A 27980-nucleotide genomic window follows, 5' to 3' on the forward strand; every position below is an offset into this window, starting at 1 on the left:
ACAGCACAGCCGGCACGAACAACCTAGTTCTTCCCCACTTACTTCGTGAGGCCCATTTAAAAAAAAAAAAAAAAACATTATTAATGGTCAAGAGATTCCAACAGACTTTGCCTGCCAAGATTTACTTGGCAGAAGAAAGATACTCCGTCTCCTGAAACGTAGGTTTAAAAGTCAGTTCCAATCTTCATTTTGCTGAATGTTTCACCAACTCCCTGGAGGGAAAAATCATAACTCTGCGCAAAACCAGCATTTTAAAAATGAAATCTCAGCGCCCGGTTTTCTCACGCACTTACCCTCAGTGTTGGAAGTGATGACGTCTTCCACCCCTAACACTTGCCTCCCTCGACCCAGTGGTATACTGTGAGCTGGCAAGGGATAGTTTAGAAGAACGACCTTTCCTTCAGGGAGGGCCGGAGGAACATCCGCTTCTGATGGTGGTGCCCCTCCATATGTGTAGGGGTTGATGCTTTTGTTTTCAGGATACGGAGGCAGGGTCCCCTGGGAAGGATCCAGTGACTCTCCTTCTACTTCTGATGGAGCTGGGCCTCTGGTCCCTGGCTGTTCAGAAGACTCAACGCGGACGTTTAAATCTGGGGTGTCCATCCCCCACGGATGTCTCCCCTCTTTGGGTTGAGGGTTCAAGGTGGCAGATTCCGTTTCAGGGTAGAATGGCCAGTTACTAGAGGTCAGATGCGGCAAAGGGGAGGCCAGATCAGAATTCGGTGGAGACATTCCACCCCCCATGGGTCTTGACTCAGCTTTCGATTGGAAGGAAACATCAACACTGCTGTGGCCATTCAGTGCTTCCTCTGGTTCACTCGGAGTGTATTCAACTCCCCCCTCATTCTCATTCTCATCATAATAATCCAAATTGTCCTCAGTGTAGTCACTTGCCAGGACCTCAGGGAGGCCGAAGGAACGCTCGGGGGGAGCTGCAGAGTGGCCTTTGGAAAGGTCCCCTCCAACTGTTGCTGGCCTGATATTGTCCAGTCGGGGGGTGCTGCCAATATGAAAAGCCCACACTCCAGGAGCCCCCAGGTTGCTTTGTCTAAATAAAAAGGAAACAGTGCATGACCAAAGTGTCCATTCGCCCACCATCCAACAAAGGTGAGCAATTTATTTTAAAACTGAAACACTGTTAAGATCAGATTCAGAGTTTTCATCAGTGTATAAAACCAAATAAAACCAGGCTTATGTGCTAACTAAAAGGATTATACTGGAATTTTGATGTAAACTACCTCTTACTCAACATTAGCTTTCAGAATGCTGGACCATCAAATTAGAAATCTGCTTTAAGGGGCACCCGGGTGGCTCAGTCAATTTGGCCTCTGACTCTTGCTGTCAGCTCAGGGCATGACCTCTCGGTTTGTGAGTTTGAGCCCCGCATCAGGCTCTGTGCTGACAGTACAGAACCTGCTTGAGATTCTCTCTCTCCTTCTCTCCCTGCCCCTCCTCCGCTCTCCCTCAAAAATAAATAAACGTTTTAAAAAAGAAAAAAAATCTCTAAAATTCACGTTTTATCTGAAATCTGGCTATTTGAAAACAAATAGAGAATGCAGGAATATTTTATACGTCCTCTACTTTTAACACACTCAGAAAAATGTATGCTTATACAACTTTGTTAAACACTTAAAACAGTGACAACTACGTACTTTTGAGATTTAGTGATATACCAAGTGCTTAATGTTCTTCAGTACAATCTACAAGGTAGGGGCAGTCATTATGCCCAATTTCACAGAGGTGAAAATAGTTTAGAGAGGCTAACCAATCTTCTTAAGGTCATACAACTAATAACTGGCAAAGCTTGGACACAAACTCACCACTAACACCAAAGCCCATGCTCTAAATATCTACCTTATGTCAGAAAACCAATATACTAGAGTCAATCGGCATCTGAATGATCACTGGTCTTCAGAATGTTACAGACATTTCACTGTTTAATCACATGGATTAATCAATAAACTAACTCACATAGAATTGTGAGTCAATGTAAAAACACTCAAAGAAATATACATGCCCAAGTGTAAAAAATGTTGAGCAAACGCAGAACAAAGTTAAGGGGAATATCAGAAAGTAGTTTTGGGGCACCTGAGTGGCTCTGTCTGTTAAGCGTGCAACTCTTGATTTCAGCTCAGGTCATGATCTCACGGTTAGTGGGATCAAGTCCCATATCAGGCTTAGCACTGACCGGGCAGAGCCTGCTTAGGATTCTCTCTCTCTCCCTCTCTTCCTGTCCCTCCACCCCCACATGTGCACGTGCACTCTCTCTCTCTCTCTCAAAATAAATAAATAACCTTAAAAAAGAAAAAAAAAGAAAATAGTTTAATCAAAATTCCATGGGTTATAGGTGAGAGGTGTTCAAAAACATCTGGAACCAGAGAGCTCACGTGTTTTCTTTATTAGAAAAGAACATGGACCCCACTCAGTTTTCCCAATGCCCCAAGGATCCATTATTTTAGTCAATGATACATTCTAAAGAGAACTACACAAAAGACTTCTAAAAAACTAAAAACAAAAACAAACAACAACAAAAACTTGAACAAACAAGGGTCTGGCTAGCTTGAATGCACCAGTTTCTATACTCCTCTGGTGTATGTACAAAATACCAAGCTCAAAGCTCCCCCCTTAATCAAAAAAATTATGGGGGTCAGTGAGGCATAAGACTTAATTTAGAGAATAACAAATTTATCGAATCATTGTAAGAATCATTGCTCATTTGGGTAGGAACTCATCATGTTCACATGGATTTCCATAGCAATAATAACTTCAGTACAATTCTAAGAATGTCTCCTTCCCTCCTTGTCTGCCCATCCCTTGCCCTTTTCTTCCTCTCCTCCTGTCCACCTTCCCCTCTCCCACTATCTTGTGTGTGTGTGTGTGTGTGTGTGTGTGTGTTGTTGTTGTTGTTGTTATTGTTTCTGCTGCTGCTCTTATAGTTACTTTAGGGAAAGAGGAGCAGAGAAAACAAAACTGTGATCTCTTGTGCAGTATGCTATATATGCTTGGTATGTTCTAAGATTCCATGCTGGTGTTTTTCCAGCAAGCAAATAAGGAACACTTAAGTAAGAAGAGAGAATCCTGAGGATCTGAGGATAGTTAGTTTATATTATCGCATCAGAGGTGTTGCAGCTATGAAATGTCTTCTTGAAGTTAGAAAAACTATAAAAGTTTCAAAGACTAGGAAAATACAAATTATGGCAGAAAACCGCTAAATAAAACAACTCTCTAATGAAATATAAATCAGTATCCTGGTTTTTGTTGTTGTGCGTGATGGGAAAGTAACCAGTTTGAGTTTATCCTAAAATCCGAGGTCATTTGGAAAGCTCAGAGATAGAGAAAATTTAATTTATTTTCTACAAAGGAAAACAAGGCCACAAAGTGGGATGACAGTGCCTTCCTCCCTGGGCTGTTAGGAGGATTAAGTAAGAACACCACACAAAATGCCTAGCATGAGGCCCTGCACACGATTAGTACTTAGTAATTACTGTCTTTCAGGAGACAGAAGAGTATAATTTCAAAAAACACAAATGTGTGCGTTCGCATTTAAATTTGCAGAAGAGGAGTTATGCCAAACACTATGGATTAGATAGTTCATTACCTTTAAGTTCACAATTATAAGACAAGTTTGAGGAAGACAAAGATACCACTGACTAGGAAGATAATTTTATTATTTAGAGATGCATACTGAAGTATTTAGTATTTAGCATTAGCATGATGTTTGTGATTTGCCTTAAAATACTTAAGTGTTTTAAAAATGATGAATAATATGGCAAAATGTCAACAGCTTCTAAATCTAACCGATGAGCTTCTGGGTATTCATTCAGCTATTTTCTCCACTTTTCTGTGTATTTTTGAAAATTTAAATTCGGACAAGTAAAATAGAAGGTTAAACTGAGGACCATTTCCACAATGGGGAGGTAGGGAAAGCCTTTCTAAGAATAACAAAGGAAAAGAGTACTATCTTTGACGACACTAAACCTACAGCTTCTCGATGTGGAGTAACTTTAAAGATGAACTGGGCAAAAATATTCACAGCATATGAGAGAATTAATACTCTTGCTGTAATTTTTCTTATTTATAAGAGCTCTCCGCGCACACCCCAGTAGAAAATAGCAAAGGGCATGGGCAGAGAAGTCACAAAGATGGATAAATGGCTATTACACCTATGAAAAGGTGTAATCAAAGAAGTGAGAGTAAGGATCTAATCAAAGAAATTAGAGTGAGGATAGCAACTGATACCTACCAGATTCACAAATATTAACAAGAAGCTGTTGATCACAGTTCTATACTATTGGTGAGCATAGAAATTGCACATTTCTGAACGGCAGTTTGTTGATGTACATCAAAGCGTTAAAACTGTATCTATCCTTTCTCAGCAATTCCACTCTTAAGAAGTTATCTTTACCAGAAATAAGAATCTGAGCAATGTGTGTTATGCTGTGTACTGCAATGATATTTCTAAAAGGAAAGATAAAAAACAAATTCATCAGTAAGTTTTTATCTTCATAGTGTGGTATAAAAATGGTGCAATGTTCGATAGCCTTAAAACGATAAGACGAACAGATTATCTTAGTGAATGATACCTATAAGACATTGATAAATGGGAAAATGCTACATGTATAGCAAAAGAACCATTTTGGTTTTAGAAAGTTTTTGCATAATTCTTAAGTTAGAATGACTGCTAATACTGGTTATTGCTTGAAGCAGTGATAATGGGTAATTTGTGCTTTTATTTCACATTATTCCGTGTGTTTGTACTTTATATTTTATATTAAGTATGAGCTATACTTCAGAAAAATCTGTTAGTCCCCTATCTTCTGTTCTCAGCAAGAACTCAGAAGAAGCATCAAAGACACAAATGAGGGCAGGCACGGAGGGAGGTAAATGGGAGTGCTGCGTGTGTGTGTGTATGCACGTGCAAGTCTTTGTGTGCATGTGTGTGTGCATGTGTGCGTGCACATGTGTAAGCATGTGTGTTAGTTCCAAAGGGTTTTTATCACCGTGGTGGGGAGCGCAACTGCTTTTTCCTACAGACTTTTTGGCCCCCACCGCCTCCTGTACCAGGAGTAGAGTCAACACTCATTCCAGTGCTCTGAAATTCTTCCCATTTGTCTGTCTACCAGAGTATAGGTTGCTAGTGTGCAGGGCCGCTGTCTCAAACATCTTTGCATTTCAAGTGCTTTGCCCACTGTGAACTCTTAGTAACGTCTGAGGAGTAGAGAATCTGTGGCCTCCAGAGACGAAGAGGAAGGTGAAACCAGAGGAGAGAAAGCAAGCAGCTAGATTTTCTCACGTCTGAACTAAAAGGCAGCCTGGATGGAGACCTAAAGATGCCCAAGGTTGGTCAGAAGACGGGGAAAGCAGAGCGGGATTCAGCATAAAAGAAGGAGTTGGAGACTCCAGACTTGTGCTTGAATTTTGGCCTTGCCACTTAATTACTTTGAGGTCATAATTTCACTTTCCTAAGCCCATTTATCAAATTGAGAAGATAGTAGAACTTACCTCCCAGGATTCCTGTGAGTTTTAACTAAGACAACTTCTGGAAAGTGTTTTACACGATGTTTGGCAACTAATAAGCCCTCAAAACATGTCAGCACTAAGTAACCAGATCTGGTTGTAGGGCCTGCTCTCTGATAGCTGAGTAGAGCGGATGGCATGTAAAAGTGTGAGGTACTGCAGTGCCCAGGAATAACATAATGGAAGGGAGACACAGTTAAGGAAGGCTAAGTAAACAGTGTATTCCGCCTGGATTCTAGCCCAGTATTAGGGAAAGGAATAAAAGCAAAGACAGTTTTTACAAGCCCTGAAATTAGTAAGTTATGAAATGGTGCCGACCCAGATATGGTGTTGATGCGGACTGACACATAGCACAAGGGCGTATTATTGCACTGGCAGAGGAAGCCTCTGATGGCACTGAGGAATGTGCTCAGTTCTAGCGACCTCATGGAAAACCAACCAGTATGGTTTCAGTTAATGAAGCCATACAGAAACCCTGAGACCTCTAAAATGCTACCAATGTGTTTGGTTTTCCCTTTTCCCCAAATTACGCTATACTTGATTTAACTTTTAACGTGTATCTGCCTAAAAGACTAAATCACAACATCTCCTCCGGTGAAATGATTAACTTGGAAAAATCTCAGTCTGGGCAGTTATATTACTGGACATTTTTATGTGGCTCCAAGAGCAATGTTTTCCATAGCAAGCCTCAGTGGCTGTGCAAACACATAAACACTGTTCTGTTTCCGGTATCTATACCCAATAGGGCAGGAAAAATAAAGGGCCTTTTATATTTTGGTGAATTTGTTCCCCCTAGGGTCTAATCTAGTTCCTGGTTTTGACCTGATGCCTCCAGTGGAAGCCCCCAAGATATTATTTAATGGTCTTATGGCCGCTGGAGTTTGGGTAGCTCCAAAGGGTCCTCAACATCAGACAGGGAAGGGCTTATGCCCTGAGTTACTTACTGGTAGAGATTCTTTACAGACTGTTCAGTGCTTGTCAAGCTGAAGTAGGGACCTTCTCTCTTCAGGTCATCGACCTCCCCTCGGCAGAAGCCCACCCGGGCAGGAAGCTCGAGCTGGACGTTATAAGACTCTTTGGGGCGGGTTCCAAAGAACTGAAGGCCATTGGCAGGGTAAAGAAAGAGGGCGTAGGTATCAGACTCATCAGACGCCAAAACTGCCTGGAAAGTGTTCCGCTATGAAAAACAAAAAATAGGAAATATTTTTAATAAAAGAAACAGAAAAGAAAAACAAAACAGAATGCAGACAAAGCATCATAAAATACAAAGGGTTTGCCCCCTTCTTAGGATTCCTCCAAATTGCTTTTGTACATTATATTCTTCTCAATTTCCTCTCCAAGTTACAATTTTGTAAGCTATACTATTATTATAATTCTTTTTTATCATTTAGATTAACACTTGAAATGTGCATAGGTAAGAAACACAGGTTACAAAAATAACGTTTTTAAGGTTTCGTATTGTTCTCATCCAAACCTCTTTAAGAGCTAAGAGCAAGGACCAAAATTAACCTGTATATTCCCACAGCCACTGGCCTAGTTCACTGTCCCAGGCACTCATGTGGATCATTCATTCATTCATTCATTCATTCATTCATTCATCTGTTACTGAATACCCGTGATGGGCAGGCATGGTGTTAGCCAGTGGATGATCTAAAGGCCTCCTTACTGTTCTCACACCCTTGCTCTCTTTCCTCTTTCTGCCGCCTTTTCACACCAGCACGCGAGTTAGCCTACCCTCACTTCACAGAGCAGGAAACAAGACTTGAGGGCTAAGAGATCTGCCTAAGGGCTGGTAGCTAGTACGTGATGGCAGGCCAGGCGGCTCCAGAGTCTATGACCTGTGCCACTAGGCCACCCTAACTACTCCTTAGCGTGCCATTCAGGGCGGTTTGTAAGTGCCCTAAACTCTTTCCCCAGGTTTAGATCCACTGCATCTTCATCGGACTATGTAACATTCCCCATCTGTGTCATGTATTTTACTGCTTCTGTATTTTTGCTCATGTTTCCCCGTGCCTGGAAACCTTCCTAACATTCCAACGCTCTCCTTCTGAGGCATTTTGTGATTCCCTGTAGATTTATTTCTGTTCTCCGACCATCCACAACACCTTTGTGGGTATTTCTCGTTAGCATTCACCTCATCTTGCTTAGTTAGCTGTTTATGTGTTTGTAAACTCCATTATTAATCCACTCGCACATTAATTCAGCCAAGTGCCTACTATGTGCCTACAAAGCACGAGACATTATGCTTGGTGCTGAAGAAACAAAGGAAGGGAGACTCTGCCCAGGATATTCTCACTATTTCGGAGAAGGAACGGCCATGACTGGAATTCAGGAGAGTTGGCGGAGAAGATAGTAGAGGCCAGAGGAGGGTGTGTGAGACCTTAGGGTTGGGCTGGGGAGGCATCACAGAGGCAGCCTGTGAATGCTAATAAACACAGGAGGAGCCAAAGCAGACCAGAGTGAGAGACTGAATTAGCCACAAACCCAACACCCACGTCCTTTTTTTTTTTTTTTTTTTTAATTTTTTTTTTCAACGTTTATTTATTTTTGGGACAGAGAGAGACAGAGCAAAATGGAGGGGGGGAGGGGCAGAGAGAGAGGGAGACACAGAATCGGAAACAGGCTCCAGGCTCCGAGCCATCAGCCCAGAGACTGACGCGGGGCTCGAACTCAAGGACCGCGAGATCGTGACCTGGCTGAAGTCGGACGCTTAACCGACTGCGCCACCCAGGCGCCCCAACACCCACGTCCTTATAGAATCACTCCTTAAAGTTCATTTTACTCTTGTATTTTCAGCCAGACACTTTTTGCCTTTACCTACATAAGGCTATCTCCACCCAACCCCAAATGGTCTGTTAATGGTACTTCCTTATCTTAAAAAGACGTTATATTTAGGACTCTAAGAAGGCTTCTCTCACTAAATCCCCCTCCTTTTACAACTTGGTAGGGGACTGGGAAGTATTTATAAATAACACTACTTCCTAAATAATGTGACTCTTATTGACTGGTAAGGAGTATTATTTCTCCATTTTGCTAGACAGATAAAAGCAGGCAGAGAGAAGAACATCACATCTTACTAAATAAAAGAGGAAACAAGAGGAAAGTGTCCTGCGTTTCGTTCTGTCCATGGCCCTTCTCCATATGGTGCTCAGACTCTTCTAGTGTTTACTCTTCCTTTCACAAGCTTAATTTCCAAGTACAGTTTTGAGGTTTAGCTTATAGGACAAAGCAATTCAGGTGTTAAAACGCTTTTAAAGAAAAAAAGAAGGCACACAACCTTTCTTTTTGTTTTCTAATGGAAAAACTTACCTTGCTTTGCTTCCTTTTTTTTAAAAGATTTTATTTTCTTTTTAAGTTTATTTATTTATTTTGAGAGAGAGAGAGAGAGAGAGAGAGAGAGAGAGAGAGAGTGAGTGGGGTAGGGGCAGAGAGAGAGAATCCCAAGCAGGCTCCACACTGTCAGCGCAGAGCCTGATGCAGGGCTTGAACTCGTGAACCGCTAGATCATGACCTGAGCCGAAATCAGCGCTGGACGCTTAACCTACTGAGCCACCCAGGCACGCCTTTATTTATTTATTTATTTATTTATTTATTTATTTTTAATATTTATTTATTTTTGAGAGAGACAGAGATAGAATGCAAGTGGGTTGGGGCAGAGAGAGAGGGAGACACAGAATCTGAAGCAGGCTCCAGGTTCCGAGCTGTCAGCACAAAGCCTGATGCGGGGCTCGAACTCACAGACCGTGAGATCATGACCTGAGCTGAGGTCACTCAACTGACTGAGCCACCCAGGTGCCCTCCAGGCACCCCTTTAAAGATTTCATTTTTAAGTAATCTCTACACCCAAATGGGGCCCTGAGATCGAGAGTCACATGCTCTACCAACCAAGCCAGCGAGGCACCCCTGCTTGCTTTCTTGCTTTCTTTAAGCACACACACTTAAAGATGGCAGAGGTGGAGCGGGGGTGGGGGGGGGGAGGCACTAAGTGTACTTGTTATTTTTGTAGTTGTGGATCGTTTCATTAGCAAACTCGACTGTTCCGAAAACAAAAGGCAGAGGATGCTTTCTAGAACGTCTCAAAGCTAGGAAACCATAACTTCTGCTGAATGTCAACAAAGCCTACTCTGCATCGTATCTCTACATAATACATACTACATCATCAATTAATGTTGATTCCGTAACTTCAGAGTACCCCATTTGTCAGAATCAACAAAGTTCGGCTAGGGAAAGAAAAGTACTCGAGGAAGGAGAAAGGACCTGTTGTAATAATCTAAGCTTTCAAAGCTCCTGGCATTGATTACCTATGGCAAATGTGAGGAAGGAAGCATCCTGGTTGAGTTTAGAGAAATTTTGTAAGATAAGGAGGAGGGGGGTCCTAGAGACTTCGAGGGAACTGAAGGGAATGGGGGAAGAAGGGAGGGAGAAAGTAAACAGAGCTGTGAAGGGGAGTGTCTGGCTTTTACTGCAGGGCCTGGGAATTTAGCACTTTATTTTATTCATTCTTTCAGTCAATCAGTCAATAAATTCATTCCAATGAAAATGTATTCAGTGCCTTTTATATGCCATCCCTGAGCCAAGTGCTTACTAGACAGGTGATAAGCCTTTATTTAATCCACTTGTCTCCACTAAAACAGGCCAATAGGAGGGTTTTAGATAGAATTTATGATCCCAAAGTACAGGCCAAAAGAGGTTGGCTGTTCAAAAACTACCCACACACCAAATGATCTCTTTTGAAGTTCTCTGTCTCGGCCCCACAAAATTCTACATCTAATTGCTAAAGAGCACACTTCATGCAGTCCTGAAGGGGTCCTCCTCCCAAAGTACCCCTCGACTGGCTTCCAGACTGGAAGGGTCTTCACATTCCTGGAGACTAGCGCCTTTGCAAGAACCCCACATGCTCTGTCTCTGAAGACAAACCTTCAGATGGGCCGCCAAACCCCACAAAAGGGTCACTGGTTCCCAACTTCCTTAGGATCCCAGGGAGGAGAGAGTGACCTCTGTGGGAAGAGGGGCAGCACAGGAAGGATCAGGGCCAGTGGCTGCCTTGTTTCAAGGTTTCTGCCATCTTGTTATCAGAAAGAGAGACAAGCCAGAGTCATCAGTAGAAACCAGGCAGGGTCTGACTCTCCCCTGCAGGTATGGGACATCACCAATCAGTGTTGACGCTCAGCAGAGCCATGCTGGCAGATATAAAACATGCCCTTCTACAAACTTCTGAGTTTACAATTCATGCAATTGATTTCGGTCATCTGGCAAAAAATCAGAACAGTGCCAGCCAGCCTTGTCCCAAATAAGTTTGCCTATAGTGAATTACAAAAATTACAATGAAAGGGGCACCTGGGTGGCTCAGTCAGGGTTAAGCGTCTGACTCTTGGTTTGTGCTCAGGTCATGATCTTGTGGTTCATGGGTTTGAGCCCTGCATCGAGCTCTGTGCTAACAGTGCGGAGCCTGCTTAGGATTCTCTCTCTGCTTTTCTCTCTTTCTGACTCTCCCCTGCTCCCTCTTCTCTCTGTCTCTCTCTCAAAAATAAATTAAAAAAACTCGGGGTGTCTGGGTGGATCAGTTGGTTAAGTGTCCAACTTCGGCTCAGGTCATGATCTCATGGTTTGTGAGTTCAAGTCCTGCATCCAACTCTGTGCTGACAGCTCAGAGCCTGGAGCCTGCTTTGGATTCTGTGTCTCCCTCTCTCTCTGCCCCTCCCCTGTTCATGCTCTGTCTCTCTCTCAAAAATAAATAAACATTTAAAATAAATATATACATGGGGCGCCTGGGTGGCGCAGTCGGTTAAGCGTCCGACTTCAGCCAGGTCACGATCTCGCGGTCCGGGAGTTCAAGCCCCGTGTCAGGCTCTGGGCTGATGGCTCAGAGCCTGGAGCCTGTTTCCAATTCTGTGTCTCCCTCTTTCTCTGCCCCTCCCCCGTTCATGCTCTGTCTCTCTCTGTCCCAAAAATAAATAAACGTTGAAAAAAATAAATAAATATATACATACATACATACATACTTACTTACCAAAATCTTTAAAAAAAATGAAAATTAAGAAGTAGGATAACTCCCTATAAGTGTCACAAAATTCTCTTTCCTGTCTGTCTTCCTTAGGGTCACATGTTCTCTACAGCGGTGGCATCACTGACTTCTGGCCTCCAGTGTTTGGTGCAAGCACTAATCTCCACTCTTTAACAGGTTTCTCCATCTCCCAGTACCTATACATTGCCGTCACACACAAGACTTCCCTTCATTCATTTTTATGCCCTAAATCCTACAGAGATAAATTCTCTAGTCTCTAACGTGACATCATTCCTGACTCTTAGCCTTTAGCAAAACTTCAGCATTTCATTAACCAATTTCCATATATGTCTCTGTTTAGTGCATCTTCACAACTATATCTTAGAGTCAGGTTAAACTCTTTCAGATAGAACCTCAGACTTCTCCTCTTCTGGACTTCAGCTCCAGAAGTCAGTGACCTACAAAAAAGTCCTGCTTTTACCTCCCATTTTCTCTGTGGACCCACCCCTTCCATCAACCACAATCATCCTGTGACACAAGTCAACACACCTTGTCCCCATAGTGAGGCCTCCGAAGTGCAACCTTCCGCCCATCTTGTGCAATCCCTTCATCCATTTCTCCGGCCTCAGGAAAAGCCTCACTTGGAACAATTTCTCCTGCTGCCTTATTCTCAAGGTCCATTCTTGCCGTCTTTCCAGCCCAACTTAAATTCCAACAGAACATCCCCCCATGTCACACAGATCTGTGTGACCCAGTTCTCCATAACTCCCATCACTCAAACAACAACAAAACAATACCTCCCTCCCCCCAAAACCATAGCTAAAGTAAACACTAGTCCTCTTTACCTCCATCAACAAGTTCTTTGAAGGCCAATACCATGACTGCTTTGCCCTATGAGGTACCTAAGACAGTTCAAGGAATCTCAGATTACCTGAACTGATAAACACTACTCATTTTTTTCTTTCTTTCTTTTTTTTTTTAAGTTGCAATCACCCCTGGCCATTCCTGCAACATCAGGTACCATGCCCTGTCATACCCACCATGAATATCCATGGACAGAAAGGGCAACAACTGAAATTGTTTTACATGGTAAAGATGCCATTCCTTTGATATCTTCAAGTTTCCGGCAACTCTGTGACATCAGGTTAGCGTGTCAGGGTTCAAGAAAGCCACACAGAACTCACGCAGTGCTTCAGGCAAGGCAGATTACTGCTTGCCAAAACCTATCTCCAAAGAACTATTAAAATAAGAACTCAAATCACAGGGCTCTTTAAAGTATTCAGAAGAACCTTCCATGCGGGTAACTGAAAAAAACATCCTCTCTCCAAACAGAAGAACCCTTATCTCCTTTCGAAATGAAACAAATCCCAAAGCCAAATGAGCATATGGCGATGTCTGAGGAATGATTTTAACTAGAAAAGTAAAAGAGAGACGGAATCTACAAATCTTCTTGTACTTCCCACCCAAAAGAGACCAGACAAAAGTTGCAATTCAGAAAACCTAGTATTTAAAGAATCCTTATGCAAAGGGCTTACATCACAGTGTCCTTACAAGATAGAAAAATTAAAAAACTAGAATCTGGTCCTATCAAGCCAACACAAAGGAACACAGATTGGCTGAGCAACCATACCCACTAGGTCTAGAGGGATATAAGGACTACTTAAAAATGTCATCCTACCTAAAAATGCCACATTAGTTAGGGGCGCCTGGGTGGCTCCTAGTCAGTTAAGCGACCAATTCTTGATTTCGGATCAGGTCATGATCTCACGGTCATGGTGTCGGGCTCTGCACTGATCATGAAGCCTCCTTGGTATTTTCTGTTTCTCCCTCTCTCTCTGCTTCTCTCTCTCTCTCTCTCTCTTTGTTAAAATAAATAAATAGAATTTAAAAATATGTTTAAAAAATGCCACATTAGCTAATTCTCACAACAATCCTGTAAGGTAGGCATTGCTCCCACATTTTACAGGTGAGAAAACTAAGAATGAGGCTGAATCATTACTTCCAAAGTCACTGGATAACCTTTCATAATCCACATCTTCTTTCAAGATGTTTTTATATCGTCATTGTCTTGACAACCACCTGAAAGTTGGGTGAGAGAGCAGTATTCCTATGCTACAGATGGAACTGAAAAAATAATGAACAAATTCACCTTGTCTGTATTGTAATTTTTGGTTTCAAATGAGCTCTGATAAAAATGGAATTGTAAAACTCGACTGTGATTTCACCGAACCAGCACTTCTGTGTAACTGTTCATCTCCCTGATTCAGCCTCACTCAATTCAACATCATCTGTCTTTATTCTACTGAAAAGTAAGACAGATGCAGCTGAATTCTCTTCAGAGCATTGGAATACTAATTTAGAAGTAATAAGGCATCAATAGCATCCTTGGCAGCCAATTTCATTGCAAGTTCATTCTTCCTTTGAATGAAATATGATTCCAAGCATTCTTTTGGTACTAAGATCACACCGAGCCTTATTTATTGGAAGTCTGTGGAAAAAGCACAATTATTATTGTGCCCACCAACATCACTCGAGCCAAGGAAATGGGTCTCGCGTGAAAAATCTGGGTTAAAAGCAGTAAAACAAAGCAAAACAAAACAAAACAAAACAAAAAAAACAACTGGGGTACCTGGCTGGCTCAGTCAGTAGAGCATTCGACTCTTGATCTCAGGGTTGTGAGTTCAAACCCTCACTGGGTGTAGAGGTTACTTTAAAATAAAGGCAATTAAAAAAACTAAGAATCAAGAAATGTGTCCTCTAAGCCTGACTTTGCCTAACGAGGAGAATTCTGGACAACTGTATTATCTTCTATTTGCCATTATCTGTGAAATGCAAACATAATTCTTATCTTGTAGGACTGTTGTGGGAAGACAGTATGATAAAATAATTGTTTCAAGAATTAAGTAGATAGCTTGAATAAACAACATATATAGTAATTGTTTTAGTAATCTTTCCTTTGAGCCCTTACCCTCTCAATACAGACAAAAAGAACTTTAGAAAAAAAAAAATCAATCCCCTGCTTAAAATCCTTCAAAACCCTTCCCACTGCCAAAGAACCAAGTCCAAACTCCCAGCAGAACATGATCTGTCCCCACCCCATGGCCTTTTCATCCTCATGCCCAACAACCGTTCTTCTTCAGTAATAATGCACCACATGCAATGCCCAAAACACATTATACTTTACAGCACATGGGTGATATGTCACATGCTATTTCTTCTGAGACTGTCCCACTAAGCTCAACTCAGATTCAAAACTACTTTCTCATTAAAACCTTCCCAGATTGAGGGGCACCTGGATGGCTCAGTCGGTTAAGCGTCCGACTTCGGCTCAGGTCATGATCTCGTGGTTCACGGGTTCCAGCCCTGCGGACTCTCTGCTGACAGCTCAGAGCCTGGAGGCTCCTTCAGATTCTGTATCTCCCTCTCTCTCTGCCCCTTTCCAGCTCATATTCTTTCTCTCTCTCTCTCTCTCTCTCTCAAAATAAATAAAAAACATTTTTAAAAAATTTAAAAAAAAACCAAAACCTTTCCAGATTGAGTCCCCTAATCAGGAAGGGTCAGAGTTAGTCTTCTTAAGTGAAGATGCTATTACACTTATCATATTATATTACACACAATCAATGTCCTCACTAAAACTATGAGGTCTTTGGGAGTAAAGAGTATTTCCTTTCATTGTGTCTATACCAGTTCTGAAATATAGTTAGTGTACAAAAAACAATTTGTTGGATGAATAAATCTTAACTACATTTAAATATAAATTACTTATACACACACATACATATCTGCCACATATAAGACATATGTTTACAAAAAGAGACTGGAAGAAAACACAAAGTATTAGCAGTGGTAACCTCTGGTTACTGAAATTGTAAATAATATTTGTTTTCTTATTTTCTACGCTTTTTATTATAGGTGTGGTATATTTAATTGCAGGTAAGTGTTTTGAACTGATATACAGAAACGAATGGATGAGTGAATGAATGAATGCAACATAATGATGGGGAGCCTTACCTTATTCATCTTTCTCCAACCCCCCACCTAGCCCAATGCCCTGCACTAAGAAAGTGCTCAATATATTTGTTTGAGGGGCGCCTGGGTGGCGCAGTCGGTTAAGCGTCCGGCTTCAGCCAGGTCACGATCTCGCGGTCCGGGAGTTCGAGCCCCGCGTCAGGCTCTGGGCTGATGGCTCAGAGCCTGGAGCCTGCTTCCGATTCTGTGTCTCCCTCTCTCTCTGCCCCTCCCCCATTCATGCTCTCTCTCTGTCCCAAAAATAAATAAACGTTGAAAAAAAAAATTTTTTTTAAATATATTTGTTTGAATTGACTGTATTCTGTTGAATTGAATAATTGAAATGTCAAACCCACATCTGTAAAAAAAAAAAAAAAAATTACTCAATGAACAAAACTAAATGTTGCCTGACAAAAATTAAATGTCAAAAAAAAAAAAAAAACCACCACAAATTCAAACACTTTTTTCTAGATCTTTTCAGAATAGCCTTCTGGGCATATTTCTCTTACAGAACACAAAACAAGAATAGCCACCATCTTGAACTACTCAGGGAGTGTGGACAAGCTACCTGATCTTGATCTTTCAGGGAGGATATGTGCCATCATTCCACAGCTAAGAAACATAATGAGTTAAAATAGAGATAAATTATAAGAGTTTCAGCCCTTCGAGTATGCCATTTTAGATTCAGGTCTAATTTCACAGGAGCCCTTACCTATTCTAAGAATGAGGCAGTTCACCATTTGCCAAGCTACCCTGAGCCCACCTGAGGTCCATTTGGAGTATTTAGATCTTGCTGCCAAGCCTAAAGACTGAGCGCTTGGGTTGTTTTAGTTGCTCAGGTAGACACTATAAAACAAATGGAGGGCAGTCCCCTGTAAACTAGGGTGCACGTAAACTAATATCTGCAGGGCAATTTGGCAAAAGCCATCAAAAACCTTATGGAAAGTGTATTCCCAGGGCGCCTGGGTAGCTCAGGCGGTTGAGCATCGGACTCTTAATTTCACTCAGGTCATGATCTCACAGTTCCTGGGATGGAGCCCTGTGAGGGACTGTGTGCTGACAGCACAGGGCCTGCTTGGGATTCTCTCTCTCATGCTCTCTGTCCCTACCTAACTTGTTTGTGCGTGCGTGCACACACGCACACGCACACACACACACACTCATAACACACTCTCTCTCAAAGTAAATAAGCTTTCTTAAAAAATAAAAAAAAAATAGGGGCGCTTGTGGCTCTGTCGGTTAAAGGCCCAACTCTTGATTTCGGCTCAGGTCACGATCTTATGATTCGTGGTTTCAAGCCCCACCGTTGGGCTCTGTGCTGGCAGCATGGAGATTGCCTGGGATTCTCTCTTTCTCCCTCTCTTTCTGCCCCCCCCCCCCACTCTCTCTGTTTCAAAAATAAATAAACTTTAAGATGAATAAATAAATAAATAAATAAATAAATAAATAAATAAATAAATAAATAAATAAATAAATAGAAAATAGAAAAAGTGTATTCTTTCTTGCCCGTCAATTCCACTTCCTAGACTATCCAGTAAGGACATGTGCAAAAAATTTAGCTAAAAAAAAAAAAGTGCTTCACCAAATTATTCATAATGATGAAAAACTGGAAATAATCTTAATGACCACTGAACACAGTGGTCAATTCACTGTGTGGAATATTATACAGATATTATAAATGATGTCAGAGAAATGTATTTCGTGACAATGAAATATATTGACAATATACTATTTAGTGGAAAAAATAGTTTACAAAACAGTGTGTGCAGTGTGAACCCATTATTGTTAACAGACAGTCACAGATAAAAATACAGATATTAATAGGGGAAAAAAACCTCCGGAAAATATAAATGAAAATGTTTAACAGTGATTATCTTTGAGTGCTGGGAAAATGAGAGGTTGTTCTTTAAATTGCCTGTATTTGCTGATGTTTTTCCTTCAATGAACATATAATTAGAAATAATTCTTGTATACTTAGAGGTGATTCTAAAAATAAACAACCAAACAGTGAACCGCCTTGTGTTCGGAGGGCCTTCCGCATCTGCCCTGGGGCCCTCCGATCCCTTTGCTAGAATTCTGTAGCCACCTCTCAGATCCTCAGAGGATGCCTAAAGAAGCCTTCTCCACTTCCCAGTCACTCCAGCCCAAGTGCCACCACAAGATACAGCAGGTTCAGCAAGAGAGCAGACCCCGAAGAAACTCCAAGCCAGTCCCTGAGTTCCAGCCCAGAGTTCAAACCCATCCCTCCACTGGCCCAGCGGCCCAGCACTCCTGGTCAGTTACCTCTTCCGAGGGCGGCGCCCGGCGTGTGGTCTCCTCGTAGGCGCCCACCTGCTTCCAGGTGACCAAGAAGGTGTGGGTGGGGGTGAAGTGCGCGGCGGTGCGCGGGAAGCCTGAGCGCACGTAGCGGGCAGCCAGGTCCAGCACGGCCCGGGACGTGTCCTCACGGTACAGGACCTGGCCCCGGCCCTGGCTCGTGTCGATGTCTGCCAGGAAGGGAGCAATGGCCGGGAAGTCTGTGGGGAAATCATCGTCCACGTACTGGGTTTCCCTAGGGAAGTCCTGAGTGGAGATGATACCGTTGGTGCCCACCTGTGGGAGGAGGGGGACAAAGGTGACGGTCGCGTACGCGGCAGGAGGCCCACGGGCGGCCACCAAAGGTCCAAATGTGTGCGCCCACCCTGCTCCACATGGAGGGAAGGCAACCGGCCCGGGCTTTAAGCTCCCCCTTCCCCACCGGCTGGGAGCCCGATTCCTGATTCAGGGCGACCAGCGCAACTTTAGCCGCTGTCCCACCAACCCCCTCTACCCCCACGGAGGGGTGCGATAGGTCCAGGAGCCCTAAAGTATCTTCTCACTTTCCGCACCACGCTGGAGGAGACCTCCGGGTCCGAGGAGGGAATACACCAGCTCTGCACCCGCGCACAGCCTTCTCGAGGTCCTTACTGGAAACCCCACTGGCCGCCCCAGCATCCCCACCTCCTTTTCCGCCTGGGACGCTTCTGTGGCTGCGAATTTGTGGGTCTGAATTCTTGCTCTTCCTCTCGAGGTAGAGAAAAGCAAGTCAGACAGCAGCATCGCTGCAAAGCCAGCTCCCACCCCAGGGGCGCTCGGGGACAGCAGGGCGTGCGGACTATTTCCTCCCCCTCGGAAGGCAGGGGTTCGGTGAGAGCCACACCACACGCACCCCTGGGAAGAAGCTGCGAGACATCTGCCGGTTCCCACACCAAGCGGGGGCTGAACTTACGTAGAGGTAGCTGAACTGAGCTTCGTAGAAGCGCAAGGGACTCGCCAGCTTCACCGCGGCTGAGCTTTCGTCGTCGCCCTCCTGCAGGAGCTGGTCCCCCCAAGACTGCCCGTAGGGGAAGAGCTCGTCCGGGCGCAGCGCCGCGGCCCGGGACAGCAGCAGCAATAACAGCAGCGGCAGCAGCGGCGGCGGCGGCAACGCCCGGTCCCCCCGCATGCTGGCTCGGCTCCTGGGCTGCCCCGCCGCAGAGCGCGTCCCGGCCCGGCCCGCCAGCCCGCTAGTTGCGCCTCGCCAGCCTCCAACCTGGATCCCCGCGGGCGCCCGGGCGGGCGGGGACTCCGGGCCCTCGCAGCGCGCAGACTGGCTGCGGCCCTCGGCCGGGGACCAATCGCCGGCTCGGGGAAAGTTCGACAGCGGCTGCCACATCTGGTTCTCGTTAAAAGTTTTTTAAGGCAGCGGTCGCGGGAGCAGCGGGGCTGGCGAGGTAGAAGCCTCCGGCCAGGGCTGCCGGGAGGGCTGCTCCGCTCCGCTCCGCCTCCGCAACCCGAGAGCGGCCGGGCTCGCTCCCGCCCTCCTTCAGGGGCTGCTCCGCGGGACCTACGAGCCCCTCCCCCAAGACCAAATGGCCCTCCAAGTCCGAGGGCAGCGGCGCCGCAGGAGAGGACTTCAGCGCCAAGGGGGAACCCCGCGGTGGCGTGTGCAGCTGCAGGCTGGCAGGGCGACGGGGTGGTGGTGGGGTCCCGGGCGCCCCTCGCTCTCGAGGCATAGTCGCAGCCACAGCTCCGTGGCTCCACCCGGAGATGCCCTGCGGAGAAGCGTGCCTTTGTATGGAGATGAACGGGGGCGGGGGGAGGTGTAATTCCTAAATTCCGACCCCCCGTCCAAAGGCCACCGACGGGGAAGACTGGGCTGCCCGGCCGAAATACCCACTCGTCAGGGTCAAGAGGCGCCGTTTAAAAAGAGAGTGGGAGAGAGAGAGCGCTGTTTACCTTCCCCGGGGAAAACGGCACCTGGGAAGGCCATGAAACACTACTGTGTGTGATGGGCTCCATTTGGGGCATGGAATGAAGCATCCTCTTTGGGCACCTAGCGGAAATGGGCGAGGCGCCAGGGTGGGGGTACGCTGGGTCTCTCACCCCGTGAGCAGGGAGGTGGTAACCTGAGCCGGTCCCTGGGACTGGAAACCGCACAGCCTCGAGACCAGCTGCTAGGTGTGGGGGAACCCCATCCACCACACATATCCCCTCTGTGACGAATCAGGAGCCAGCGAGATTTTATTACCACTTTTATTATCAGGAGCTTGAAATTTCCCAGATAGTCTGTTTTCTCTCTTTGCCCGCCCCCCCTCCCTCCCCGCACCATGGGGTCGTTGGAAACAAAGGTATTTAAAAAGAAGGAAAAAAAGCAAACCCTTGGAAACGCCTTAAGTAAGGGGTGTTCAAAAGGCACATTTCTTTTTGTGGGTGTTTATTCCAGTTATACAAATCCTTCTGGGCCCGCAGGGCCAAACCCTGAAAACTCTGAAGAGATCAGACTGTGAGACTCACAGAATCAACACAAAATGGAAAACTGGCCCAAAGCAGTCGGCTTCCTCCCACTGTGAAGAGTTGTATATTTGTTGTGACTAAAATGTGCTTGCACATTTACATTCTCATTTCTTTGGGACATGGGTATTTTCATTGGACGGAGGAGGAAATAAAGGCTCAAGGACATGAGGTGATTTGATTTAGCCAAGATTGCCAAAAGTTACTCTTTGATAGAAAATCCTTCACTAGCTTTCTCTAGGTTTTCCAGATCTCTCAATTCAGCATAATAAAAATAACATTTGTTCGGTGGTAATATAAGCTACAGGTTAATAGGTAATAAGCTATAAGCTACTAGCTATAGGCCCTCCCTAAATCCCCCCAAAATCCCCATTTCATGGTATTCATTCTCTTGTATAATCCCATCCCTCCCCCCTCCAACCTCCCAGAGTATGGGCTGGCCTAGTGACTTTTCACCTACAGAATGTGGTAATAGTGACAAGAAGTCACTTCAGTAACCGTCTCTCACTGACTGATGAAGCAAGCTGTTACGCTGGGGAGGCCCACATGGCAAGGAACTGAGGGCAGCCTCTGGCCAATAGCCAGCCAGGCACTGAATTCTGCCAACAATCACCATGTAAGTGAACTTGGAAATGGATCCTTCTCCAGTCATGTCTGAGATGACACCTCATCTCTGGCTGACACTTTGCGGCCTTGTGGGAGACCCTGACGCAGAGGACCCTACTCAGCAGGGCCCAGGTTCCGGACACATAGAAACTGTGAGAATTTAATAAACGTGAGTTGTTTTATGCTGTTACGGTTTGGGATAATGTCTTATGCTGCACTAGAGAAGTGATACAGCTAGAAACTGTGTTAAGGAAACAAAGACTTAGAGGAGTTTAAAAAACTCAGTCACGAGGCTGGGAAGTACCAGAGCTGGGATCTGAACGCAGTTCTGCCTGATTTCTAAACCTCTGCCGAGGCACTAAATCATACTGCCACAAGGCCCTTTCTTTGTGAGGCAGTTGTAGCCTACCTCTCTAACTTCGGCTCTGGCCACACAGCTGCCCTTTCAGCCGAGACTTTAGTCCTAACAGCCTCCTATTTTATGGTTTGGAACATCTTCACATGCTCGTCCCTCTACCCCGAATGCTCTTCCCAATCAGCCTCCTCTACCCGTCACTCATCCTTCAACGCTAGAATAAAAAAATCCTTCTCCTTCAGGAAGCTTTCCTGAAAACCACAGTCTGATTTAGAATCTCCATGTGCCCTGTGCCCGTCGTTATCATGCTGTCCATCACACCATATCTCCCACAATTCCCGATTGCCTCATGTCCCCCTCACCACCACCACCACACCTTGAGAGCAGGGACTGCTATTCAGGGCTTGCCGCAACACTTGCCCGGCTCCTTGGCACAAGCTTAGAAAAATGTTTGTTGAATGGGTGAAAGCAAGCAAGCCAACGTGGGGCTAGGATCCATGTGGGCTGACTCAAATGAAACATTCTTTCCCCTACACCACCTTTCCTGCTCATCTGACCTGAGTTTCGTAATCTGCTTTACCAGACAGCAGCCCAGCCCACCTTTCGCTGTTTTCCAGTTTTTGTCATTGTTTTATTCATCCATCCATCCAACAATTTCCTGTAAGTTTACCATGGCAAACACAACTCTGCAAGACATAATGGAATACAAGGTGTGACCGCTGACCTTCGGGTGCTCTTGATCTGGTCTGGAGAACAAAGTATATCTATGAAAAAGCAGCAACACCGCAGCGTGGCACGGATTTGGCAGCAAAGCAGGCAAAAAAGAGCCGTTGCACCAGGAGGGTGTCACTAGTTTTGAATCTGATGCTGAGTCCAACGAATTCGACCCAATAGGAAAGAGGCTGACCTGGGCAGTCCCGGCTTCCTGTCTGCTTAGAGTGGCCGCATTCTTCTTGAAATATGAGGCTATAGACAGTTGTGCTGGGCAGACATTCCTTTGAGCTCTTATTCTAATATAATTTTTTAGAAGACTATGGCACCCAAAGAGTGGTTTCTCCTTTAAAATGTCACTCTGTGTCTCGGAAAAAAGAAAAAAATCTGTCATAGTGATTTCACTGGTCAGAGTAAATAGTGAAGAAATATTTCTCTTGTATCCAGTTCCAGAGTAGAATTTCCATGACCTGCCAGACCAGCTAAAGAGGCAGAGGCCCCTTCTGGGTTGGCGGTGACAGAGGACTTCTTCTGTAGACGTTTTAGTCCTCTTGGATCCCATCTTCACAGTAGCTGGGAGCACGGCTCGAGAGGTGAGATTATTTAAACGCAGGACTTTTGCAGGAACGGTACCAGACGCCTTGCCAATAGACCTCAGCAAGAGTCTCCACAGTCATATTTGTGTGCGTGTGGTTATATGTCTGTTATAAATACCAAGACTTCAAGAATGATGATACTTCCTGTTATTTTAATCAAGAGAATGGAAACACATTTGCTCCACAGTGTGGCAAATAGATGTCGGGATTCAAGAGAAAGTTCTATGTATAGCACTGACTGGTATGTGTATGTGTTTGTGTTGGAGGTGGGCTTGGCAGAAAATGTCCTGGTGCTGGGTTGCACACACTGATTCTTTGCATAACTTTACTGTCCATTAAATTCCAGGGTGAGTATATTAGCATGTGGAAAAAAACAGGGCTGTGCAAATTAGCACGTCTCCACAGGCTTAGGCTTAATTGAAATTGTTAGGCCTTAGGAAAAACCATGTGCTACTTAGAGATTCTGAGTACTGCTTGAGATATATTTGGTGGGATCCCTACATTCTAATGACCTACAACTTTCACTTGAGGTTTTCATTTATATCCCTCCCCAGGTGGGATGACACATCCAAGCCTCTTCTTCTTTTTTTTTTTAATTTTTTTTAATGTTTATTCATTTTTGAAAGAGCACAAGCAGGGGTGGGGCGGAGAGAGAGGGGGCTACACAGAATCTGAAGCAGGCTCCAGGCTCTGAGCTGGCAGCACAGCTCAGCGCTCGAGCGGGGCTCAAACTCACGAACGGCGAGATCATGACCTGAGCTGAAGTCGGATGCTCAACTGACTGAGCCGCCTAGGAACCCTTTTCCAAGCCACTTCTTGAACTAGATCTACTACTCTGAATTTCTGAGTTTTCAGTTTTTGTTAAGGGCAGCAATAGCCACTCCTTCTTTATTACCATTGTCCTATTTCCCGTCCTCATCATCTCACCCCTTATTCCCACCCCTTATTCCCAACCTTCTCTCTTGCATGAATCCACCCTAGATGGAAGATGAGTGCTGTCTCAGCTCCTCTTGCAGTGACAGTCACCATCTGGTACAGTCCTGACCAAACTGCTAGCTGTGTGCTGAAAATCTGGTGATTCCAGGAGGGCTTCTACTTGGTGATTAAAGGGAACAGTTGCATCTTTCTCCATATTTGTTGCCTTAAACGTGGATGTGTTGGTTTGAGCTTGGGCAGTCCTCTTCTGACCACAAAGGGACAACTATGAAGACAAAAACATGGTGCAGCAAAAAGACAGAGAGGAGAAGACTGTCTTAGTGAGTATGTGCCTACCTCCAGACTTTTTGTTATGTAAGAAAACAAACGCTCATTGGCTTAAGCCACTGTTACATGCAGCAGTACCTATCCTGATACCTTGCTAACTCCTTTCTCTACATCTATCTGAAACACAAATCTCGGCGCCTGGGTGGTTTGGTCGTTAAGCATCTGACTTCAGCTCAGGTCATGGTCTCAAGGTTCATGAGTTCAAGTCCTACATCAGGTGAGCACGAGCCCCACTTCACTTTGAGCAAGCCCACTTCTCTCTCTGTCTCTCTGTCTCTCTCTTTGCCCCTCCTGGAATTCTCTCTCTCTCTCTCTCTCTCTCTCTCTCTCTCTCTCTCTCTGCCCCACACTCACTTGCACCCCCTCTCTCTCAAAACAAAACAAAACAAAATAATAATAAATAAATAAACCCACAAATCTGACCATCACACGTTCCTGTCTAGGACCCTTTGGTGGATTCTCCCTCACTTTTAGGCTGAATCTTCAGCTGGAAAGGCTCAGTGGCTTGGCCTCTATCTGTCATCTCTGGCCTTTTCCTCCCTTCACCTTTAGCAATATTGAACCATTGGTAGTTCCCCATCCTCACAGATAGCCTGACGGCAGTGCGCCTCTGTTTGTGCTATTCCTTGCTTGGAACACCCTTCCTATCTCCTGATGATCTCTCATTCCCTCCGGGATTTAGTTCAGACATCACGTCGGCAGCCTTACAGAGTTCTGGCAGAGAACCACCCTGAGTGGTTGTAACACCTGGGCACACCCGTGTCTCAAGTCCTCACCAAAAATACTGAAATGGTCTCTTTGTATCTGTCCTTTCAACTGGTTAAAAGGGCCTCAGGGATAGTTTTCATTTAATGGCTCTTTCGTCTTCTTTTTTTCTTATGCACTCTTAAGGACTCAGTACATCTATTTCAGATCATTTTTACCACAAGCCTGAGCACAGAAAAAGAGATAGGCCTTGACAGTCCCACATGACCATTAGAATGTGAACCATCCTTCCCTGAAGGCAGGACCAATCTTCCTCATTCTAAACATCATGGGTCTAGCATAATACCTGGTACATCCTTCCTGGCTGTTTTGTAAACCATTGTTGATTTGTTTTTTTGTTTTTTAAGTTCTTTTTTTTTTAATGTTTATTTAATTTTGTTTTTGAGAGAGAGAGAGAGAGAGAGAGAGAGAGAGAGAGAGAGAGCTGTCAGCACAGAGCCTGGTGGGGCTCGAACTCACAGACTGTGAGATCATGACCTGAGCCGAAGTCAGACGCTTAACCGATTGAGCCACCCAGAGGCCCCAACCATTGTTGACTTGAATTGGGAAAAAGTATTGTAAAGAAATCTTCCCCCAAAAGTAAAGAAATAAAAAGAAATCAGGGCTCCTGGGTGGCTCAGCCAGTTGAGCATCCGACTTCGGCTCAGGTCATGATCTCAAGGTTCATGAGTTGGAGCCCCGGGTCCGGCTCTGCGCTGACAGCTCAGAGCCAGGAGCTGCTTCAGATTCTGTGTCTCCCTCTCTCTCTCTTTGCCCCTCTCCCACTCATGCTCTGTCTCTCTCTCTCTTTCTTGAAAATAAATAAACTTTACAAAAATTTTTAAAAAAAAGATATCTTCCATAACTCCCATACTTTTCCATGAATAATCTACTCCCAGATTCTTCACATATTCGTTACAATCAGGGTTATTGTGGAATAAAAGGAATTAAAAGGTGTGGCCATTTATATTGGTAGCCAAGATACCTTCATTACTAATTATATTTGAAGGTTTGATGGATAATAGCATTATTTGCCTGTAGACAGAATGGTACAAAAAGGTCAACATTGTTCTCTCTCCTCTTGTAACTTCACTGCAGTCAGAGGCCAAACCTCACAAGTTAGCTCTTAACACCAGTATCCATTCTTCTTGAAGACTTCTCTCCCCAACCAGACTACAAGTTCCTCAAAGGTTCTACTTTTCACTTCCTTGAATACTCCCACACTATCTGACACAATGTTGAGTAAATACGGGCAGGTCAACTTCTAATGAGTTGAGCGACTGCCCAAGAGTGACCTCAGTGTGTGCTGTCTCCATTGCATTGTGGCTGTGGTTGTGTTTCCAAAGGCTGTTGTCCTTGGCTTCATCTGTGCTTCTTTCCTAGACATCCTGTGCGTCTTACCAAATTGAGTCACCTCGTTTCTGTTGCATGTGGCCTGCTGGCCATTGTCCCTTTCTCTAGAACTTAGTGCATAAGTCAGAACAATGCTGATAACGCCAAAAATAAGAATAGCAAGCCTTAATTGAACCTTTATAATGTACTAGCTTCTAGTTAAGGACTATATATACATTATTTCATTAATCCATTCAACACACCCAGTTTGCAGACAAAGAAAGGAGCTGAGAGGGATTAAGCAACTTGATAAAAAATTCAGCCAACAAGAATTGAAGCAGAATTCAAACTCAGGTGGTCTGACTCCAGGACCCAAACTTTTAACCTCCTAAGACTGTGGATCTGATTCTCTGGTAGACCAGTCACTTTGCTCAGTAACCTGGTCACAGACAGTACCTTTAATTCTGTAAGACTGATAAAGGTAATCAGTTCTATCTAGTATTCCCTATAATTTATAAAGTTGGAATTGTGTTATCTTTATTGAAAACCATCTCATGCATGATTAAGGAATTATAAATACCAAACTATATAGAGAAATATGACCCAATACCCTTAAGGCATTTGCAATCTAGATTTGGAGGTAATAACAGCTCTAATTTATTGAACATTTCTTATGCAATAGACAGTATAATATATTATTTGCAATCCTTACAACAACCCTCTAAGATAAGGAAAATGAGACTCTGAGAATTTAATTGACTTGCTCAGGCTATAACAACTAGCAGTAGTTGAGCTAGGATCTGATGGCCCCAACAGTCACATCAAATGTAAATGTGGCTGTGTTTCTTGCATCTGGTGATAGGAACTTGGTACATAAGTCATCCAGAATGACCATGAGCACAAAAATGAGCCAGAAGTCTTCCAAGTATAAACATCAGAAATAACAAAAACAACAAATAAATGAAGAAAAGGCAGAAATGTGAAGGCTACAAAATCTTCACGATACTTGATTCCATTAATATATTGATAGATACATCAAGCAGAGGAATGTCCATATCAGATGCTACTCATGTTTATACTGTAATAGCACTACCAAGTTTAGCATGAGTAAGAATAAGCTCTCAAATTCTAAATGATACACAGTGGGCTATGTCCCATGGCTGCCCTCCTTTTTATTGTTTTGTTTTTACCATGGACATGTAACCTGATAAAGATACTCCATGAATTGGCTAGGGTGCATTTCTACTGCCAACGTAAAGTATATCAAAATGAAAGGCACTAACTTAACATGCAGTCATAGTAAATAAGTACCTTTATTTGGACCTTATTTTTTAGCCAGCTTATGTTGGCAAGGCCTGCTGGGATATGGTCTTAGTCCAAATCCCATGTTTTAAAGCTATGGTTCTTAACAATAGCTGCATGTGGGAATTACCTTGGGAATTTTTTTCCCTCTCAAAGACTAATTAAAACAGAACCCCTGGGGTCAGACTCAGGTATCAGTATGTTTTAAGGTTCTCAAGGTGATTCAAAGTACAGCCAAGGTTGAAAACCACTGTTCTACAGACACCTTATAAATAGCTCGTGCTGGCCACTTTGACCTAAGGAAAATCTATTTATAAGTCACTGAGTGTTTGAACCTACTCTTAACATTTTTTCAAGATAAAATGGTCTCTTCCGTAGCTATGGTACATAGCTAAGTAGGGTTTAAACAAATCCTTTAGGAGTATGAACAGATTCAATATACTTTTTTTACAAAGGGGTTGGGGGGAGAAACAATGATCTTACCATCTCTGTGGCCCGCTTCTGAGAGGAAGCAGAATGATCTCTGGCCTGGGGAAGAATAAAAAAGTAGGACTTCTAAATTTTCTTAGTAGCATGTCTACTTTGTTGGTATATATCTGTGGCCTACAGAGCTTTCTTTGATGAACCACACTGAATACTGCTGTGTTATGTACCAGGCAGAGAGGTTGGTGAGGAATTAACTGAAATTCAGCCCATGGCAGTAATTTCCAAGAGACATCTGATATTTGAAACACAGCGTACAGGAATATGT

At 44.1% G+C, this 27980-nt stretch overlaps 1 protein-coding gene across 1 annotated transcript in view; it reads right to left on the reverse strand.

The window, feature by feature from the left end:
* The window catches only part of NID2 (nidogen 2), a 67934-nt gene extending 48585 nt beyond the window's left edge, over positions 1-19349 (reverse strand). Inside the window, exons 1-4 of the mRNA XM_023255688.2 lie at positions 18777-19349; positions 17813-18121; positions 6462-6694; positions 294-1048 (exon numbers count right to left, since the gene is read on the reverse strand). Of these exons, the coding sequence (XP_023111456.2) occupies positions 294-1048; positions 6462-6694; positions 17813-18121; positions 18777-19202 (1723 nt within the window). The 5' untranslated portion in view covers positions 19203-19349. The remainder of the gene's footprint in view (positions 1-293; positions 1049-6461; positions 6695-17812; positions 18122-18776) is intronic.
* Positions 19350-27980: the final 8631 nt, after the last annotated feature.

Source organism: Felis catus, chromosome B3 (genome assembly GCF_018350175.1).
Source record: "Felis catus isolate Fca126 chromosome B3, F.catus_Fca126_mat1.0, whole genome shotgun sequence".
In the NCBI taxonomy this organism is placed as follows: domain Eukaryota; kingdom Metazoa; phylum Chordata; class Mammalia; order Carnivora; family Felidae; genus Felis; species Felis catus.